This window comes from Lethenteron reissneri, chromosome 29, assembly GCF_015708825.2.
Source record: "Lethenteron reissneri isolate LAM-NWPU_2019-01 chromosome 29, ASM1570882v1, whole genome shotgun sequence".
Lineage (NCBI taxonomy): Eukaryota > Metazoa > Chordata > Hyperoartia > Petromyzontiformes > Petromyzontidae > Lethenteron > Lethenteron reissneri.
This window is the reverse complement of record NC_083807.1, coordinates 1,835,444-1,857,282: the sequence shown is the minus strand read 5'-3', so window position 1 is coordinate 1,857,282 and position 21,839 is coordinate 1,835,444. Positions and strand designations below refer to the sequence as shown.

Here is a 21,839-nt window from a genome sequence, read left to right as displayed (position 1 = left end):
TCCGCAACCGTCTGCTTCACTCAAACGCGGACGTTAAAGACCCAACATCCACCCGCCCCCGTCGTCATTCGCACCCAAGCAGGCCACTACTGACCATCAGGGACCTAATGCCCCCCGACTCACTTGGGATGATGCCACGAGCAGCGATCATCGCCCCCACACCTCCTACTGGCAGAGCAAGGCCCGCTCGCAGGCCACGTGCTGAGCCTTAGAAAAACTAAACGATTAACTATTTATTTTTGTATTTTACCAAGGTAAGCGCCCATTGAGCTATTATATAGTTATTTTTCACAAATGATAACTCAACGAAGTGGCTTATCGTGTGGACATTCATAGCAACCAAATACTCTGAAACGCACGTTGAGTCGATATGTGGAGGGGGGGGAAACGGAGGACCCGGAGAAAAATCCACGCGACCACAGGAAGAGAGACATACACAAAATCCAAACATACAGCAGGCGCCAGGCTCGGGATCGAACCGAAGACCTCCTGCATACCAGGCGAGGTAGTCAACATCTTGCCACCGCAGCGCCCACCTTGACCCGCACAGGGAAATCTGCCACTGGGGGTCCCCTGGGCTCGACAACGGAGCAATCATCGCCCCCCCCCCGCCCACCACCGCTGCCAAACTCATGCCCCCTGACAGGCCAGGTGCTGAAGTGAAAACTGCCACTGGGGGGGGGGCCCTTTCACGAGGGGGGCGGGGGGTGTTGCGGGGCGTGGGGGGGTGGTGTAGGGGGGGGGGGTGGTGGGGGCGTGGGAGGGGGGGTCGTGGGGGGTGGTGTGGTGGGGGGTGCGAGGGGGCGTGGTGGGGGTGAAGAGGGGTCGTGGGGGTGGTGTGGTGGGGGTGGTAGGGGTGGTGTGGTGGAGGTGGTGGGGGTGGTGTGGTGGGGGTGGTAGGGGTGGTGGGGGTGGTGTGGTGGGGGTGGTAGGGGTGGTGTGGTGGAGGTGGTGGGGGTGGTGGGGGTGGTGTGGTGGAGGTGGTGGGGGTGGTGGGTGTGGTGGGGGGGGGGTGGTGTGGGGGGGGGCATGGTGGGGGTGTAAAGCGCAGCTCGAGGAGGAGGGCGGCACCACCAGTAGTCACAACGTCTTCAGGAGAACGCCCGACGCATGAGACGGTGACATCGACAAGAGTCGCCAGCGCCGCCACCGCCGTCTTTGTGCTCTGCTGCGATTCCAGTGCGGGGGAGGGCGACGGCAAAACTCTTCGCTTTGGTGCGCAACAACAACAACAACAACCACCACCAACAACAACAACAACAACCTGATCCCCCTCCATGTCAATAACACGGCGACCTTAATAAAAAAAAAACAGAGGCGACGTTTCAGGCAATGGGCCCTTCTTTACAGTACACAAAACTCTTCTACCTCTCTAGCCCCTCAATGTGCTATGGAGAAGGGCCAGTACCCGAAACGTTGCCTCTTATATAATTTGCATATTGTAAACGCCACAGTGTTATTTACGAAGGTGTTGAGTTTGCTAGGAAATAAATATATATTATTCACTTTGTCTTCGTGTCCCTTGCAAATAACCGAACATTGAATACCGCCCAACCTTCACCAGCGTGCGTTGGGATAAATTATAGAATATGGCGTTGGCCAAAACATCACAATGTAGGACAGAGCTTGGGAAATTATCGGCGCTGGTTCCGGCTGCCTTCCCGCTCGTCCGCGATTTCCACAAGCCTCTGAATCATTCTCTACGAATGATTCGCTGTGAATCACTCTCTCTCTCTCTCCCTCTATGAATCATTCGAGAGAGTGAACGTAAAAACTTCGCGTGTCAAAGTCTAAATCATTACTGACCCGAGTGGTGAAGTATGGTCAAACACTTCCCCCCTGCCCACCACCCACCTCCCCCACCCCCACGGCCGACACGACGAAGCGTTACCTTAATCTCAACACCATCCCCGCGTGTCTTCCTGTTAACTTCACAACACCATAGACATAACACCATAGACACAACACCATAGACATAACACCATAGACCACACCAATCACCCTACTACTGGGGGTCGGGGCAAGCGAGGAGCGGTGGCGCAGTGGTTAGCGCACCTCGCCCATGAACCCTGCGACCCTTCATCGACTCCCCCGTCAGGGCAGTAACAATCCGCACTTTGACCAGCGAGGTGAAGTATGGTCAGATAAAACATCGACGACCGTACCCCAAGAGCGCTGCAAATTATAACCGGGAGAGAAAAAAAAAATACAATTACATTTGTACAGACTTTCAAAGTATTCACAATAAATACTTCATAAATAGCAGGGGAAGTCACGAGCGACTCCAAGAAGGCAACTCGGTGACTGCTGAGCGGCTGCAGGGCACTGAGACCAACACAGAGGCACCGAGGCTTTTGGCAAATGGGAGTACAGGTGTGTGCGTGTCTCTGTGTGTCTCTGTGTGTGCGTGTCTCTGTGTGAGTCTCTGTGTGTCTGTGTGCGTGTCTCTGTGTGTGCGTGTCTCTGTGTGTTCGCCTGTGTGTGCGTGTCTCTGCGTGTACGTCTCTGTGTGTGCGCGTGTCTCTGTGTGTGCGTGTCTCTGTGCGAGTCTCTGTGTGTGTCTGTGTGCGCGTGTCTCTGTGTGCGCGTGTCTCTGTGTGTGCGCGTGTGGGGAGCGGCAATGTGCGGTGGTTCGCGCGCTGCGCTATGCATCCCAGCGACCCGAATTCGATTTCCCGATTACAGCCACCAATACCGGTGACGATTATCTGAACCGGTCCTGGGCATCCCCTAGGTCGACTCTGCCACAAAATGAGCACCTGGTACGGTGTGTAAACATCGCCACTGGGGAGACAAAGACGGTCGGGCGTGGGGCTGACCACCCATCCCTTTTTGGGCCATGTCGGCCTTCACAGGTGCTCGCGAACAGCACTTGCCTCAACAGTCTGTTGAGGCTATGCGCGTATAAGCATGTGCGAGTGCTTCATGCCCTCACTTCTCCACGCTTGCAAAACGTGGACCCCTCGAATGGAACATCTGCCCCCGGTTCGAATCATTCAGGCTGGACCTGCATATGCCCCATGCTGGGGCTTAACCAGACCGGATTGTGAGCTCATAAATCCTCGCAAAGGTCTGGACGCATCTGGACACAAGTCCCATCGGCGAGCCCCTCCAGCCAGGCGAGGCTGCGTTGGCCGGGTCACGAAGCCCGCATTCTCAGCCACCACGTGCCCAGGCTGCTCCTGTTTGGCTGGATAGAGGGGGCGTTGGTTGACTCGTTCTCAATATTAGTAGAGTGCCTGGCGCGGTGTGTGGTAAACATCGCCACTGGGGAGACTAAGGCGACCGGGCGTGGTGCTGGCCACCCACCCCCTCGTGTGCCGTGCCGGCCTTCATCGGTGCTACTCGTTAACAGCACTCGACCCAACAGTCTGTTAAGGCTCTACTAAGGTCTGTCCCGTCGCCTCTTGACAGCTAAGCCTTTGACACTCGACGTGGCCTCTGAGTGCACCTAGCCTGGCACAAGCGCTCTGGTCACCTTACTGCCACTTAGTTTCGAATGTGTCTTTGTCTAAGTGTCAATGTAGCTTTTGTGTCCATCTACGTGTGTGTCTCTGTCTTGCGTGCCTTTGTTGTCTGTGTGGGAAGCGGTAATGTAGTGGTGAGCGGCGCATACCTGGTGTGGTGTGTAAACATTCGCAATGGGGAGTCTAAGGCACTGGTCCCTTCACAGCAGCAATTGCTCTAAGAGCCTGAAAAGGCAATCGGCGGATCTTTGCCTTGATGCGTCTCGATCTATGTCTGTGTCTGCGTGCATGTGAGAGTAGCGGGCCACTGAAATGCAACAAGTTGGCACAGCAGGGGGGCACAGGTGGTGCATCGATGCCAGCCATCTCAGTCAGCCAACCCACGGCACCTGGGTCTGTCCCGTGACCTCATGTCAGCAGCGAGCGCCTTGCACACTTCACGTGACAGCCTCAAATTGCACTTAGCCTGGCACAGGCCGCAGGCACCGCGCTGGCGACGCCACCGCCAATTTCCTCACCGTGCAAAATATAACTCCGGTCTGGACCTCTCCTGGGTCGACTCAGCCTATACAGCAAGATGATGGCATCGGCACGGACACTCCCAGACATCTACAGGCGCTCCCCCCATTGGAGGTCTAATCGAGGTGTCTTCACAAGGAGTTCCGTGGCGTCATCTTGACACAAGGTGGTGCACTTCTCCCTGCGCCGCCTTCTTCTCGTGTCACAGCGACCTCGAGGCTCGACTCCACGTTCTACGCAGCGGCTGGGCTCTCGGGGTACCCCGGTGTGCCGGCAGACCGAGACGCGGAGACACGGAGAGACAGAGAGACGCAGAGATGGAAAGGCAGAGAGACATTCAGACGGAGAGATGACGAGACGGAGAGACAGACAGACAGACAAGAAACAGAGACACAAAGAGGCAGAGAGGTGGAGGGATGGAAAGGCAGAGAGACAGAGAGATGTAGAGACAGAGCGACGGGGACATGGAGAGACAGACAGACGAGAGACAGACAAAGGAGACAGAGACAGACAGACGAGAAACAGAGAGACAGAGATAGACAGACGGAGAGACAGAGCAACAGAGAGACAGATGAGAGCAGCACCTCCTCTGTCCTGCCGAAGCCGCTCGGCAAAGAAAGTTCCCACGTGAAAAAAAGCACCGCGGCAAAAACTTCAAACTGGACGGCCGAATGAACGTCCCCGAGTCACCGGACGGGGGGCACGGCGCGCGGTGGCCGCGTGGACGAATTGTGCGATGCCGTGGACCTGCCGTTTCGCTCGGTCGCGACCGTTGGGTTCCTTCAGTCCCCAGCTCCTCCACCGCCGCAGAAAAGACGAGCGAAGACACGGCGAGAAGAGTGGTGGGGTTGAGGGGTGGAGGGGCGGAGGGAGGAGGGGAGGGAGGAAGAGAAGGAGGAAGAGGGAAGTGGGAAGAGGAGGGCCGAGCGTGGGTGAGCCGCAACGAGAATGGGTCAGCGATGAGTGGACGACGGTGGGCCACCCTCGCCACCCTCGCCACCCTCGCCACCCTCGTAGTCACTGCCGTCACAGGTCGATTCTCTTGGCCTTGCCGAAGATGAGGAAGAAGGAGAGGCCGAAGATGTTGACGGCCGTCAGGTAGTTGAACACCGACGTCCAAGAGCCCGTGGTCTGCACCATGTAGCCTGCCACGTACACCCCGAAGAAGCCTGGGCGTGGCGACGCGGGCGGGAGGCACAAACACCAAACAGACACGGCGATTGTTGCAAGGCGTCAAGTCTGCGTGGCTTGATAATTGGTTTTTTACCCTTCTATCTGGCAACAAAACTGACACCTTTTTTTTTTTACAAGGAGTCATGTTTGCATAGACCACAATACCTGCAGTCATAATGCAAACAAATAACATAACTCTGATAATGTGCACTGTCCTTGAAGTTGATTGGTCCACACCCGAGACAGCTTTCCTTAGAGCCTAGTCTCACATGGGTTGGACCAGGTGACGCCAAAAGGCGCACTGCGTGGCTTGTAAGGTGCAAAACGCGCGAGAAAAGACGTGCTCCGTTAACAATGTGTGCGTTGCCTGTGAAACTGATTGGCCTTCTTGATGGCCCCGTCTCACCGCCAGTGTTAGACCAGAGAACGCCAACAGGCGAACGGCACGAGGGCAATGCAGGTGTCAGAGCATTGGCAGCTCGGGATGAGCAGTTACATCCTTGGGACCTTTTTGCCAGTATCAAAATGATGCAACAATAAGAACAGGCTTCACCCTCTCTGGCACTAGAACAGGCGTTAAGATGTTCAAACAACAAATGGACACACACCTGTTAGCGCAAGGCACCAGGTCTGCATGAGCCACACGCGCTTGTGGCGAAACACACAAACAACGCGCTCCGATAATAACATCTGCATTGTCCTTGGAAGCCATTGGCCTAGAGCACGGCCTTGCCTCACCGCCGGTGCTAGTCCAGAGAACAACGGCAACTGGCAAACACTACGGAGGGAATGCAATTATCTAAATAGTAATAGCTCAGGTTGAGCAGTTGGGGCATCTTAACAACTCTTCTTTCATTTTCAGAAAGGGTAGAGCCCTATTGTTCTATATTTTTCATTATTTTGACACTGGCAAAAAGGTCCCATGCATACGGACACACACGCGGTGATCCGGTGACGGACACCCCACTCAAATGTGGTGGGGGGGGGGGGCGGGACGCCTAAACATATCGTGGGGGGCGGGGGGGGTGGCATTAGGAGAGTGAGAGGCTCGCGACCGGACGGGGAGAGAGTTCACATCCTGGTTGGATGGGGCCCACCATCATCCCTCCGTCCTCCAACCCTGCTGGGTCGTTAAAACGATTACCACTTTGTGCAGGAAGTCAACAGTGGTCGTTGTGCCATTGGGAGACTCGCCCCATCCTCCAGCACCCCCCGCCCCCCCGCCACAGGAATGTGGAGTGACAGTAAAGGAGGGAGCCGGATGTGGACAAGCGGTTTAAACCGAGCGAGTCAAATCCGCGGCCTTGTCGTCGTTTTGCTCAACGTGTTTGCCGGCGCCGGCCTCCGCCGGTTTCCCCCGCTCCAACGACGTCACGCGACCGGTTAACTTCCACCGCGGGAACGCGCACGCTCACCGACGCGGTATTTACCGGGGCGCCCGAAAACCGCGAGCCTCTGCATGAACTTTGAACTTATTGGGCACCCGTACGTAGCCGACCGTGCCAATCGGAGGTACGGGGGGGGGTGCAACAATGACTAAACACATCAACGAGCAGCTCTAGAGAAATGAGTTTTCAACGTCACGGCCGCAGTGTCTAACTCGGCCGGGCGACGTCTGGGGCGTTTTAGTCTGGGACTCACCCGGCAACGCGCCCGCAGTGTTCATGATCCCTGCGGGAGACACCGAGCGCGGAGTTACGATCGTTGAGCAGCCAAAGAAACACAACTCCCACGAAACCGTGGTCGCGCACGAGGGTGATTGATGATTTTTTTGTCTAAATGGAGAGCCCTCCGCGTGAGCCGGGGCGCCTCAAGAAAGACGGCGCTTTGCATCTCGCATCTCGGCTCGACGTGCTAGAGAGTCGGGCACCCCCAGTGGCAGCTGTCCCTCTGTGTGGCGCAATGTAGCTCAGCACATGGGCTACAAGCGGGCATCAGTCTGCCAGTAGGGGTGGGGGGGGCGATGATTGCTACTGCTGGGCGTGATCTCAATTGAGTAAAATGCGGTGTATATTTCAAATTTGGCAAATATATTTATTATTAAAATGTTAATCATACTACTCTTATGTGTTTTCGGTAAAGTCACGTAGGTAAAAAATAATGATAAAAATAAAATAATAATAAATGAAAATAAATCAATTAAATCACGACGTTTCGGAGGCAACACAAGCTTCCTTCATCAGGTGTAAAAATTTATTTATAATTGATTTATTTTAATTTATTATTATTTTATTATTTTATATTTTTTTACCTACGTGATTTTACCGAAAAAACCTAAGAGTATGAATCCTTGCAGTCACGAAAGCTTCAAATCTAGAGTTAAGCATACTTACGGTTTTAAGTGCAATTAACTTTTTTTTTACCTAGCCTTATTCGCATTGTACCGTCTTCATTTATTGTTAAATGTAGTTCACCTTTTGTGAAATTGAAATGTTTTAAACTATATATGTTGTGATGTTTGATCACTCCCGATGCAACCCAGGTCTCAGCCAATGAGTTAGGGTAAATAAAACAAACTATAACATCAACAACAACAACATTGAATAATAAACACCACATGTCCAGTCTACACCTAGCTAGCCTTGGAACATGTCACCCATCCAGATACTAACCAGGCTCAAAGCTGCTTAGCATCTCAGATTTTGGCAATATGATTACATGGTTTATTACGTATGTGTATAGCTATATATATGTGTGTGTTTATATATATAGCTGTAAACGTGTATACTGTGTAACTATCAGCTCAGCTTTTTGTGTGGCTCAGTGGTAGAACGAGCGGGTCGCAGTCAGAATGTCACGAGTTCAAACCCGGGCTGGGGCGGGAGTTGACTCGGCACGTCATCGCTCGCTCTGGGGCCAATAAAATCGGCATGTATGTTTGAACTTCTTTCGCACCGTACATAGCCAACCATGTTAATCGGAGGTGTGGGACAAACTCGCTCCGGCCATAGAAATGTGGAATGTATGATGTAGATGCAGAACAATAACTTCACATTCGGATGAGCAGTAAATCACCGCGGTCAGTTTTGACCGCGGTGAAATGGTGAGGGTGGAGTGACAAACCAAAGAGGGCACCGGAGCAAGAGGGGGCCAGGTCCTGCACGTTGACCGACACGCCACTGCACACACACGCACAAAAACAAAGATCCCCTGTATAGCCTTCCACGGACAACCGGGACAAGTGCTGTTAGCGAGCAGCGGCGCCTACGAAGGCCGGCGCAGCGACAGGGGTGAGTGGTCAGCACCACGCCCGACCGCCTTTGTCTCCCTAGCGACGATGTTGACTACACACCGCACCGGGTACCCGTGTAACGCTTGGTGCGCGTGGCAATTTAATTTGTTTGGCGATGTCGGGCGGTGGAGGGGTTTTACAACACAAAACTTGGCCAGATCATTACACGGGGCCCTACCCACGAAAAACAATCACGAATCAACGCAAACAGGCACTGGGAGGCAGGGAATCGAACCTGGGCCCCACTGCTTCTTGCTATGGGATGGCACGACCACCACCGCCGCCACCACCGCCACCACCACCGTCACTACCACCACCACCACTACTGACGCCACCACCACCGCCGCCACCGTCACCACCTCCAAAACCACCTCCATCGCCGCCACCGGCACCACCGTCACTATCACCGCCACCACAACCACCACCCTGCGAGATTTCCAAAGGGATTCTTTAGTCTCGTGGGGGGAAGGGGGGGGGGGAACTTGGGGAAGTAAAAAAGAATGTAATGTCCACGGATCGCGGGTGGGCGCGAGGCACCTCAGGTGGAAGGACTGCGATCCGATGGAGATGGCGGCGAACAGCAGGGCCAGCGAGAAGCTCTCCGTGCGGCACATGATGCTCGCAAACAGGCACGAGTTACCCAGGGCGACGACCTGAGGGGCAGGGGGTCACGGGGTCACGGGGTCATAAGCACACACGCACATGGGTCAGAGTTCAGCAGGTGACAAGAGGAAATGCCACCACCGCCGCCGCCACCACCGCCACCACCGTCACCAACAACCACCACCACCAACCACTGCCACAGCCACCACCAGCCACCGCCACAACCGTCACCACTAACCGCCACTACTACCACAAACCACCACCACCACCACCAACCACCCCCACAACCAACGCCACGCAGCTACACGAGAAAATATCTTAGGTAAAGGTGCAGCCCTGCGAGTGCTTTGCCAACGCCACCGCTGACGGCCGGCCCCTCCGCTCGCGGCAGCTCCACCGAGCGTCCCCTCTGCTGGAGGGCGTTGTAGCCGACCCTTCCTCGCCGGCCGGCACGCCTTGCCCCCCACACTCAACCCCGCCACACGCGGCCAGCCCAACGTTGCCCACCCGGGCCTCGAAACTGATGAGCGCCTCCCTAGGTCGCCGGTTGTTGATCGGAGCGAACCCTCGTTCGGGGGGGGTCAGGGGGTCGCGAAGGTTCATCTCGGGGTTGGTAGCGGGCGCCTCTCGTTAGCGCCGAGCCTCAGCGACGAGACACCGCGGGTATCACTGGGGGGGGGGGGCGGGGGCCGGGGAGGTGCTCACCTGCATGAGTTTGCGCACAGTCGCCGTGTTCACCCCTGCCAGGCACAAGGTGGGGTCACACAAGGTCGCGGGTCACACAAGGTGGGGTCACACAAGGTCGCGGGTCACACAAGGTCGCGGGTCACACAAGGTGGGGTCACACAAGGTCGCGGGTCACACAAGGTCGCGGGTCACACAAGGTCGCGGGTCACACAAGGTCGCGGGTCACACAAGGTCGCGGGTCACACAAGGTGGGGTCACACAAGGTCGCGGGTCACACAAGGTCGCGGGTCACACAAGGTCGCGGGTCACACAAGGTCGCGGGTCACACAAGGTCGCGGGTCACACAAGGTCGCGGGTCACTATAGCTCATCGGGATTAATGCGTGGAGAGGAGAGGAGAAGTTGGGTGGGAAGAAGAAGACTGAGATGGATGGACGGGAAGGAGGGAGGGAGGGAGGGAGGGAGGGAGGGAGGGAGGGAGGGAGGGAGGGAGGGAGGGAAAAAAGAGGAAAGGGAAGGAGGAACCTACCGTGGCGGATGAGGAGATCGGCGAGGTATCCGCTCAGCATCGCCATGGGGATGGAGACGAGCCAGGGAACGACGTTGAACACCCAGCCCTGCGTGGGCGGCAACCGGGGATTGACAACGGAGCCTCTTGTATACCAGGCGAGGCAGTTAACATCTCGCCACCATGGCGGCCAGTCACAACAGCTCATGCATATACATACACACGAGGAGCTACACACACGCGCGAGCTGTCCTGACCACCACCGGCCCACCCGTTACAGACGGACGGGCGGGCAGACGGAGGTGACGCATCAACGCACCTCAGCCGATTTTCCCCGATTGAAAACCCTCGTCTGCGGGCACGTGACCACGGCGGCGCGTCGCACAGACAACAGGAAGGGGGAGGGCAGCCCAGAGGCCAGAGGGCCAACGTACCTTGGAGTCCTTGAAGGTCTCGTGGAAGTAGGTGGGTAACCACGACAGCATGATGTAAAAGCAGTTGTTGAGGCAGAAGTGAGCGATGATCACGGCCCTGGGGGGGGGGGGGGGGGGGGCAGGAGAGGGGACACGGAAAGAGGATGACCATGGTGGTGAGATGTTGACTACCTCGCCTGGTATGGAGGAGGTCGTGGGTTCGATCGCGACCCTGACGCCTGCTGCTGCTCTATATTTGGAGTCGGCGTGTCTCTCTTTCTATCTCATCATCATCACGGTGGCTAGGAGATGTTGACTACCTCGCCTTGTATGCAGGAGGTCGTGGGTTCGATCGCGACCCTGACGCCTGCTGCTGTATATTTGGAGTTTGCGTGTCTCTCTTTTTATCTCATCATCATCACGGTGGCTAGGAGATGTTGACTACCTCGCCTTGTATGAAGGAGGTCGTGGGTTCGATTGCGACCCTGACGCCTGCTGCTGCTCTATATTTGGAGTCGGCGTGTCTCTCTCCGCGTGGGCGCGTGGATTTCCCTCCGGGATGCTTGACGCTTTCCCCCTCCACATTTCAGAATCAACGTCGTGAGTATTTGGCCGCAGCTATTGATGTCCACGCGATAAGCCCACTTCATTGAGCTATCATTTGTGGTGGCCAGGTCGCTTCTGAAAAAGAGCTACATAGCTCAGTGGGGTCATACCTGGTCAAATAAAAAAAAATATATAAACATTTTAAAGGTCCAACGGGGTGAAAGGAGCCGTAAAGTGACGAGGTCGTTGTAGAGCTGCGAAGAGAGGTCGGAGACCGCCCATGCTCACGCACACGCACGTACCACACGCACGTACCACACGCACGTACCACACGCACGTACCACACGCACGTACCACACGCACGTACCACACGCACGTACCACACGCACGTACCACACGCACGTACCACACGCACGTACCACACGGGCGGCTTGGTGAGGATTCTCCCCCACGGCACGGGAGACTTGCCCGGGGTCGTGGGCCACAGGCTGCTGTAGAGCGACTGCATGGCGATGACGTTGCCTGCACGGGCCCGCGGGGAGACGTGCGGATGAGAAAACACGGAGAGCGAAACTGGTACATTCAAAGGGAAATCAGAGGTAGCTCTGGGAAATCCGCTTCACAGCAGCAGCTCACGTGTACCATGCACGTAGATATTCTGTAAACAAACCAAAGACAAAGATCCCCCACGCTCCACGACACGGCACACGAGGATGTGGGGGTGGTCGACATCACGCCCGACCGCGGCGACGACGATGGGCGATGGGCGGTGGGCGAGATGTTACCTACGTCGCCTGGTATACGGAGAGTCGTGGGTTCGATCCTGACCCTGACGCCTGCTGCTGTATATTTGGAGTTTGCAGTGTCTCTCTCGCAGTGGTCGCGTGGATTTTTCACCGGGTCCTCCGGTTTTCCCCCCATCCACGTTTAGAATCAACGTCACACGTTTAGAGGATTTGGCTGCCATACATTTCCACGTGATGACAAGCCCACTTCGTTGAGCCGTCATTTCTGGTGACCAGGTCTATGTGATAGCTCAGTGGAGCCTTACCTGGTAAAATAAAAGAAGTAAAATCGAACAGAACTATGGAGCGGTGGCCAAAGCGGAGAAAGCGACGCCACACGGCTGTCCACGTACGTACGTGCGCTGAACTGATTTCGCACCGTACGTAGCCAACCGTGCTAATCGGAGGTCCCGGACGAACGCGGCCGCGCGGGGAGCGACAATCGAGCAAACGGCGGTGGCCTACCGCACGACCGGATCTGACCGTTGGCGATGAATGCACAAATTTCCATCCCTGCATAACCCTCCGTCTGATCCCCTCCGCGACAAAAAGGAGGATGATGTTTGCTCTCGTCATTAAAAATGAAAAGCCACGTAAATGTAATTGTTTTCTTTTGACATTTCGCCAGAACCTTGAAGCAAATATTTGCAACGGTGATGTCATTTCATCCGTCTGTTGGGATGTGTGTGTGCATATGAGTGTGTGCATGTCTGTGTGTGTGTGCTGGCTAACAGCATTTGCTTAAGGCTATATGTGCGATCTTTGTCTTTGTGTGTGAGTGTGTGTGCGCGAATCTGCACGTATGTGCTATTGTGTGTGAGTGTGTGCGAGTTTCTTGGTGTATGGGGAGCGGTAGTGTAGCGGTTAGCGTGCTGCGCTATGAACCCGGTGACCTGGGTTCGATTCCCGCTCACGGCCAACACCAGTTACGATTATCTGGACCAGTCCTGGGCCACTGGGGAGACAAAGGCGGTCGGGCGTGATGCTGGCCACCCACCCCCTCGTGTGCCGTAGTGGCCTTCATAGGTGCTCACTAACAGCACTTGCCCCAAAAGTCTGTTAAGGCTACACGGGGGATCTTTGTCTTTTCTCTTTTGTGGTTATTGGTGTGAGTGTGTTGCGTGTCGTTCTTGGCACGAGTGTCTGCGTGTGTGCGCGGTTGTTGGTGTGCGTGCGTGTGTGGTTGTTGGTGATGCGTGTGTGTGCGGTTGAGGGTGGGGATCGGTAGTGCAGTGGTTAGCGCACTGCACTAGAAAAACCCGGAGACCCTCTATGATGTGTAAGCATCAGCACTGGGGAGACAAAGGTGGCCGAGTGCAGTGAGGGCAGCACCACCACCCCTTCGAAGCGCACGGTCCAGGCCTTCGAAGGCGTTGCTTGCTCCTACAGTCCCCGCGGGGCTACACGGGGGGGAGGGAACTTTATCTTTGTAGTTGTTGTGGGTCACCTCTCTTCTGGATGAGAAACCTCCACACGAGGTAGGCCCAGAGCATGGAGCTGAGTCCGGTGAGGATGAACAGAGACTCCCACCCATAGGCCTCCATCAGCAGGTACCCGATACCACCTACCACCAGTGCCCTGCATGCACACGCACCCGCACACACAGCGCGGGCATCACCACAACACCATCACCAACAGCACCACCAGCACCACCAGCACCACATCACCACCAGCACCATCATCACCATCACCACCAGCACCATCACCACCAGCACCACCATCACCATCATCACCACATCACCATCACCACCAGCACCACATTACCTAAATCACCGCCCCTGGGGAATTCCACAGCGAGAGCGAATAGACAGAAAGTGATGTGACCTTCAGTGTGGTGATTGAGAGGGTGAGTGAGCCAGTGGGTGAGTAAGTGAGCGGTTGGGTGAGTAGTGAGTGAGTCGGAGATTGAGTGTGTGAGTATGTTGTTGTGATCTGTATTGCGTTGACTGAGCGGGTATTGGAGTGAGTGAGGAGTCATCGAGTGAAGATCGCGGGGAAAGTCACCACGGCAGTAGCAGTGGAAGAGCTACAAGGAGGCAGCAGTGGATAGAGCACGGCTCACCCGAAGTGCGAGCCGGAGCAGGCGGTGCTGGCGATGAAGGCGCGCTCGCTCTCCGGCACGCGCGAGCTGAACAGGCTCGACATGGAGGGGAAGTGGACCCCTAAACAACAACAACATCAACAACAACATCAACAACATCAACAACAACAACAACAACATAAACAACAGGCTCGTCATCGAGGGGAAGTGTACTAAAAGCCTGCGTAGGTCACGCGGGTGCGTACATGTACATAAGTGTGTGTGTTTGTGTGCGTACGCGCGTGCCTGTGCGTGTGTCTGTGCGCTTGTGTGTGTGCGTGCGCGTGTGTGTGTGCGCGTGTCTGTGTGCGTGCGTGCACGTGTGTGTGCGCGTGTGTGCGTCCGCGTGTGTGTGTGTGCGCGTGTGTGTGTGCGTGCGTGCACGTGTGTGTGCGCGTGTGTGCGTCCGCGTGTGTGTGTGTGCGCGTGTGTGTGTGCGTGCGTGCACGTGTGTGTGCGCGTGTGCCGCACCCTGCAGGAAGCCCGTGCAGAAGCGGACGAAGATGAGCTGAGGCAGCGGCTGCTCGCTGAGATGCGCCACCACGGGCATCATGAGCGTGACCAGCCCCCACGAGCCCATCGACAGGCAGATCATCTTGTCTCCACCAATCCTGGACGACCGGGCGAGAGGTCGCGGTCAGGGTCAACCAGACCCAACCACAAGCACACAAGCAACCCGACTCAATGACGACATCATCAGCGCTCGCTCGACACGAGGTCCCTTCTGTAAGCAATTGCAGGGCTGCCCCCTCTCCTCTTCCCCATTGCCCTACTCCCTTCCCCCACACCCCCTCGCCCCTCCACTCTGTCCCGTCCCTGTCCTATGTCCTTGTCGTGACCCCCACGTGCCCTCTGTTACAGTCGCTCATTCCTCGGCCCTTGCACTGCCCCTGCCCAGCGAAATCACTCGCTTGTTATTCTTTGGTTCTTTCGGTAAAGTCACGTGAAAAGGAAAATAAATTAAATAATTGCATACGACGTTTCGATTGCAACACAAGCAATCATCATCAGGTACAAATGAAAGAGAAAACTAACCTAGTGAACTTAGAAATTCAATGCAATACAACACAGGGAGTCGGCTAACATAACAGTCAACAACCTACCTGGTTGATTACGTTCTTCCAGAGAGACAAAACACAGACACGGAGACACACGGACAGACACATAAGCAGAGAGAGATAACACAGAGACACACAGAGAGAGACACACACATAGGCACACAGAGAAACAACGCCTCTGTATCGAGGCCTTAAATAGAGAGAGAGGGGGGCAGAGAGAGAGAGGGGGGGGTAGAGAAATGAGCATGTCAATGAGAGATTTGGAGGTTTCGTGACTGCAGGAAATACTACAACACGAGGACACACGGAGAGAGAGAAAACACACCACATCACTCGCTTGTTCCTGCCGCTCTTAAGCTTTATTAGAGAGAGCACCTTGAGCTGCTCAAGCGCTCCAGTTAAATATAAATATAAAATAAATATAAAATAAGAAAAAAAATAATTGTGGGCGACGGTCGCTGCTCAGACTCCGACCTCCGTTGTCCAAACCCGGCGGTTTGAACCTTGCAGGCCGCCCCGGTCAATACCGCGGTGGTGTGGCATTAACCCATCGCCGTGGAGGGCTTAAGGAGGGCAACTCTGCTCACCTGTCGCTCAGGTGGCCCCCCACGATCTGGGTGAGCGCGTAGCCCCAGAAGAAGCTGCCCAGCATGGTGCCTGCCTGCGCCTTGTCCCAGCCGAAGCGGGCGCTCAGCACCACGGCGCAGACGGCCGGCGCGGCGCGCGCGCAGTACAGCAGGCAGTTCCCGCAGAACAGGACGGCCACCCACACGCGCAGCTCCTGCCTGCCACGGAGTAAAAGCGAAGTTCCCCCCGCGCCCCCGTCAGTTGAAACCACGTCGGACGCTTCCGTGACCAAGCCCCAACAGAGGGCGGATTTGGTTTTTTCTTGGGGTTAGATCTCGTAAATATCAACGATGCGTTGCTCAGCCTGACCAGGCTGGCTGTAGTAATTGCCGGCGACACGTCACGGCACTCGAGTTGTAAATGTTGTAGCGGGTTTACTCTCCAAGCACACAACCGGTGTGCTGAACTAGTGACTAATTGTCACTGTGTTCACGTGACAAACCTTATCGCCCCCCCCCCCCCCCCGCATAGCCTTAGGCGACAGTGTCGGGGCAAGTGCCGTCAAGCGAGCGCGACAAGCCACGGGGTGGGACGTCTGTGATAAAAAGAGCTTTATAGCTCATCGGATTCCTCCTGATGGGTGTGCTAGCACCCATCGTGCCAAGTACTCGTTTGAGGCTAAGTCGACCCTAGGGGAGGCCCCGGACCGGGTCAGGTCATCGCCACCAGTGTTGGTGGTGGCCACGAGCGGGAATCGAACTCGGATCGCCGGGTTCGTAGGGCAGCACACACACAGACACAAACATAACCGAGACAAAAAAAAGTCACAGATACAGGAACGTAGTTCAGGGATCACAAATCGGTCTATACGAGTCTATGGGTCTGTGTGAGTCTATGGGTCTCTATGTTAGCCTATGCATCTAGATGTGAGTCTATGGGTCTCCACGTGAGTGTACGGGTCTCTACGGAAGTCAGTGTGTCCCTACGTCTAAGTCTATCCGTCTCGACATATGTCTATGGGACTCGCTACGCTGTTGGTTCGAACCCAGGCCTATCAACGTTGCCGGCTCAGCCGTCTCTGACCTCTGCACCACCCGGCTGTGTGGCAGATTTGATCGATGAAATTTTGCATAAATTCACGACTTCGGTCTGTCTCTCTGTTCATAGATAAAATCTCGTATGGAAAACTGCTGTAAAAAAAAACTTAGGACAACATCATAGGCCTCCAGCAGCATTTTGTTTAAGTGGCAATGACCCTGGCCCGGTTTCAATTCATTCGAACCTCATCAGCAGGGTGTGGTCCCTTAAACACATGCCGCTTGGGTTGCCTCGTGTTGTGGCCTTGTGCCAAAATGCCACGTGATATGCAAATAGTTAATAAATGATCATAAATGTTGGCTGTGCCGATGGCTGGGAGACCCGGTGTGGGCGGGAGGGGTGGGGGCTAGTGGGGCGGGGACCCATAGACTCACACAAACCCATAGACTCACACAGAGACCCATAGACTCACACAGAGACCCATAGACTCACACAGGGCCCTATAGACTCACACAGAGACCCATAGCCTCACACAGAGACCCATAGACTCACACAGAGACCCATAGACTCACACAGGGCCCTATAGACTCACACAGAGACCCATAGCCTCACACAGAGACCCATAGACTCACATAGAGACCCAAAAACTCACACAGAGACCCATAGACTCATACAAAGACCCATAGACTCACACAAACCCATAGACTCACACAGAGACCCATAGACTCACACAGAGACCCATAGACTCACACAGGGCCCTATAGACTCACACAGAGACCCATAGACTCACGCAGACCTATAGACTAACACTCGCAGAGACTGGGTTATAATTAAACCAGGTACTCAAATATGGCCCTGGCTTGGTCACCAATAACTTATATGGAGACCAATGGACTCATGGACACCCACAGACCGTCACAGTTAGAGACTTGCATGAAGTGAAAAATTGTAAATAAAGTAATATTTTCTTGGTTCTTTCGGTAGAGTCTGCCTTCTCGACAGACCTGTTCTCCACCTGAAGACGGCTGCTTGCGTTGTGGCCGAAACGTCGTGAGAATTATTTTATTTTATTGTTTTATTTTTATTATTTTATTATTTCCCTTCTACGTGACTTTACCGAAAGAACCAAGAAGATGAATCCCTGCAGTCACGAAAGCTTTAAATCGAAATTTAAAGTAATATTTATTTCATGTCACACAGGAGCATTGGTGGGGGGGGGGGGCAGTAACGCACAACTGCGCACGTACGGACGGGGCGCGTGTGGTGCTCACCGTGACCACAGCGTCTTGGTGTCGCTGGCTCCGCGCGGGGCCAGGCTCTTCTCGTCGTCCATCGTGGAGAGCACGAAGGAGGAGGAGGAGGAAGGGGACCCCAAGGGGCGGTGTTCATAGCCCATAGCGAGCGCCGGCGAGGGGGTCTCAGTCATCCAGAGAGCGCCTCCTCCTCTACCTCCTCTATCCCTTCTGTGTCCTCCTCCTCTAACTCCTCTCCTGCTCTTCCTCCCTTCTTCTCCTCCTCCTCTTCCTCCTCGATCTCCTGTCCTCCTCTTCCTCCCCCCCCCCTCGACCCTCCTCTACCGTCTGTGTGTGCAGGATGTTGGTCTTCTTTCGCACTGTGCGTAGCCGCTACCGTGTTAATCCGAGGTGCTCATTCTCTACTCGGCTGCTTCCATCTCCTCCTCATGCACCTCCTCCTCCTCCTCTTTCTCCTCCTCCTCTTTCTCCTCCTCCTCTTTCTCCTCCGCCCCCTCCTCCTCCTCCCCCTCCTCCTCCTCTTTCTCCTCCTCCTCTTTCTCCTCCTCCTCTTTCTCCTCCGCCCCTTGTGACCCTGATCACCACGAGACTTGAGATGGGAGCTGCCGTATCATTGGGCAGTGAGCAGGGGGACCTCGCGGACAGAGACAGAAGCAGAGAAATATCGTAATCAGCAACATCATCATCATCAGCAGCAGCGGCAACAACAACCACGGATTATCCACTGTTGCGTGAACGCCTCCTGGAAGCTCAAGCGAGCATCGATGCATTGTCGCTCATCTCCCGTGTACAGGCCTGCACAGCCAGTGGTGGAAACTCCACGTTCCCGTGGCTGGGATCGAGTCTATCCACAATACAAGCACTTTTGACCTGCCAACGAAGTGGTACTCGTTTTATCGTCCCCCGAGGAAGGTATGATGGGCTGAGTGAACTCCCCTCGCCGCCCCACATGGTGATTGAGCATTGTTTAGTGACTTACAGTGTTAATGTGTATTCACATACATAGTGTGTGTACATACAGGCCTGTTGATGTGTGTGGTAAGTGTGTACACTGTGTTAATGTATATACACATATATAGTGTGTTTATATACAGTGTGTGTGTGGTATGTTAGTGTGTACACTGTGTTAATGTGTATACATACATAGTGTGTGTACATACAGGGCTGTTGATGTGTGTGTATGTAAGTGTATACACAGATTTACTGTATGCACATACTGTACATGTATTGACAGGATATACACGCGCTGCGTGAGTGTAGGGAACAGGCGACATGAGTGGGACAGGTGAGGGTGACAGGTGACGTGACAGGTGAGGGTGACAGGTGACGTAACAGGTGAGGGTGACAGGTGACGTGACAGGTGACGCGATGACGCAATCGTGTCCCGCTCTGCTGCTCCGCACATCGACGTAAATGATAATTATCACACAGTGAGACACACACACAGAGACACACACAGACACACACACGGACACACACACACACACAGAGACACACAGAAACACACAGACACACACAGACACACACAGAGACACACACAGACACACACACACAGAGACACACACAGAGACACACACACACACACACAGAGACACACAGACACACACAGAAACACACAGACACACACAGACACACACACACAGACATACACACACAGAGACACACACACAGACACACACACAGAGACACACAGACACACACAGATACACAGAGACACACACAGACACACAGATACAAAGACAAAGATCCCCTGTATAGCCTTAACAGACTATAGGGGCAAGTGCTGTTAGCGAGCACACAGATACACACACAGAGCCACGCACATACACACAACACAACAACAACAACCGCCATTCGCCACTAAGTGGCGGTGACGTCACCACGACGCTTGTGCCAGACCATGTGCACCTTGAGGCCACGTGAAGTGTCGGACACCCGCCGGCAGGTCACGAAGCAGACCCAGGTGCCACGGGCCGACTGACTGAGATGACTGAGATGACACGTACACACAGACACACACACAGAGACACACACACACGTACACACAAACACACAGACACGTACACACAAACACACACAGAGACACACAGACACACACACAGACACGTACACACAGACACGTACACATAGGTGTGCTCACCTGTTGCGCTAACGTGGCGGAGGGGTCGACCTCTGTGTGTGTGTCTGTGTGTGTCTCACTGTGTGTCTCTCACTGTGTGTGTCTGTGTGTGTCTGTCTGTGTGTGTCTCACTGTGTCTCACTGTGTGTGTCTGTGTGTGTCTGTCTGTGTGTGTCTCACTGTGTGTGTCTCACTGTGTGTGTCTGTGTGTGTCTCACTGTGTGTGTCTCACTGTGTGTGTCTGTGTGTGTCTCACTGTGTGTGTCTGTGTGTCTGTCTGTGTGTGTCTCACTGTGTGTGTCTCACTGTGTGTATCTGTGTGTCTGTCTGTGTGTGTCTCACTGTGTCTCACTGTGTGTGTCTGTGTGTCTGTCTGTGTGTGTCTCACTGTGTCTCACTGTGTGTGTCTGTGTGTCTGTCTGTGTGTGTCTCACTGTGTCTCACTGTGTGTGTCTGTGTGTCTGTCTGTGTGTGTCTCACTGTGTGTGTCTCACTGTGTGTGTCTGTGTGTCTCACTGTGTGTGTCTCACTGTGTGTGTCTCACTGTGTGTGTCTGTGTGTGTCTGTGTGTCTCACTGTGTGTGTCTCACTGTGTGTGTCTGTGTGTCTGTCTGTGTGTGTCTCACTGTGTGTGTCTCACTGTGTGTGTCTGTCTGTGTGTGTCTCACTGTGTGTGTCTCACTGTGTCTGTCTGTGTGTGTCTCACTGTGTCTCTCCGCGCGTCTCTCCACTTCCTCAGCGGCCGGCACGTCACCGGTGCACTTGGAGAGACGCCACGTCACCACGTCACTACGTCATCACGTCACCACGTCAGTACGTCATCACGTCACCACGTCCTTACGTCATCACGTTACCACGTGGGGGGAGGGCGGTGGGGTGTCAGAGAGAGAGTGTGGGTGAGTGAGAGTGTGGGTGGGTGGGTGAGTGTGTGGGTGGGTGAGTGAGTGAGAGAGTGTGTGGGTGGGTGAGTGTGTGGGTGGGTGAGTGAGTGAGAGAGTGTGTGGGTGGGTGAGTGTGTGGGTGGGTGAGTGAGTGTGTGGGTCAGTGAGAGCGTGTGTGGGTGAGTGAGAGAGTGTGTGGGTGGGTGAGTGTGTGGATGGGTGAGTGAGTGAGAGAGTGTGTGGGTGGGTGAGTGTGTGAGTGGGTGAGAGTGTGGGTGGGTGAGAGTGTGGGTGGGTGAGAGAGTGGGTGAGTGAGAGTGTGGGTGAGTGAGAGAGTGTGTGGGTGAGTGAGAGTGTGTGGGTGAGTGAGAGAGTGTGTGGGTGGGTGAGTGTGTGGGTGAGAGTGTGGGTGAGTGAGGGAGTGTGTGGGTGAGTGTGTGGGTGGGTGAGAGTGTGGGTGGGTGAGAGAGTGGGTGAGTGAGAGGGTGGGTGAGAGTGTGGGTGAGTGAGAGCGTGTGTGGGTGAGTGCATTGCACCCCTGAATAAATATAACAACAGCATATCAGTTTGCCATGCGAGGTGTGAAAGTGTTTTTCCTCCATGGGGCCGTCCATAAATGACGTCACGCGATTTTGGCCGATTTTTTCACCCCCCCCCCCCCCCGTCACACGGCGTCACAAAAAGTCAGACCCCCCTCAAATATGACGTCACAAAGATCTGCCCCCCCCCCCCAAAACCATATTTCAATTTTTCAAATAAAACATGCTTCAAATCAATTTAAACTAAAACTATTGTCATTGTAGTACGTATTTAATGTGACGCTACACTCTGATGTTGTAGGAGAAAACACGTATTAAAAAGGAGGCGTTGGAAAGCTGACATCATAAATTTCACTTGAAAATATTCAACGT

At 54.6% G+C, this 21,839-nt stretch overlaps 1 protein-coding gene across 4 annotated transcripts; it reads right to left on the bottom strand.

Annotated features, from left to right (window-relative positions):
• Window positions 1-1,009: 1,009 nt before the first annotated feature.
• On the bottom strand, window positions 1,010-20,845 carry SLC17A9 (solute carrier family 17 member 9). 4 transcript variants are annotated; one of them, XM_061562349.1, is made up of 15 exons: window positions 20,754-20,845; window positions 17,947-18,562; window positions 15,658-15,855; window positions 14,484-14,623; window positions 13,995-14,094; window positions 13,380-13,510; window positions 11,567-11,669; window positions 10,623-10,719; window positions 10,210-10,297; window positions 9,700-9,734; window positions 8,929-9,044; window positions 8,627-8,817; window positions 8,223-8,278; window positions 6,801-6,830; window positions 5,003-5,155 (listed from the first exon to the last, which is right to left on the bottom strand). In XM_061562349.1, exons 2-14 carry the CDS (start codon window positions 18,099-18,101, stop codon window positions 6,822-6,824), a joined length of 1,419 nt encoding a protein of 472 aa, XP_061418333.1. In that variant the 5' UTR covers window positions 18,102-18,562; window positions 20,754-20,845; the 3' UTR covers window positions 5,003-5,155; window positions 6,801-6,821. The 4 variants fall into 4 exon arrangements, with proteins under 4 accessions (XP_061418335.1, XP_061418333.1, XP_061418332.1 ...); XM_061562348.1 differs by having other exon boundaries at window positions 20,069-20,841; XM_061562350.1 differs by lacking the exon at window positions 20,754-20,845 and adding an exon at window positions 19,837-19,851.
• Between the last annotated feature and the right edge of the window lie 994 nt (window positions 20,846-21,839).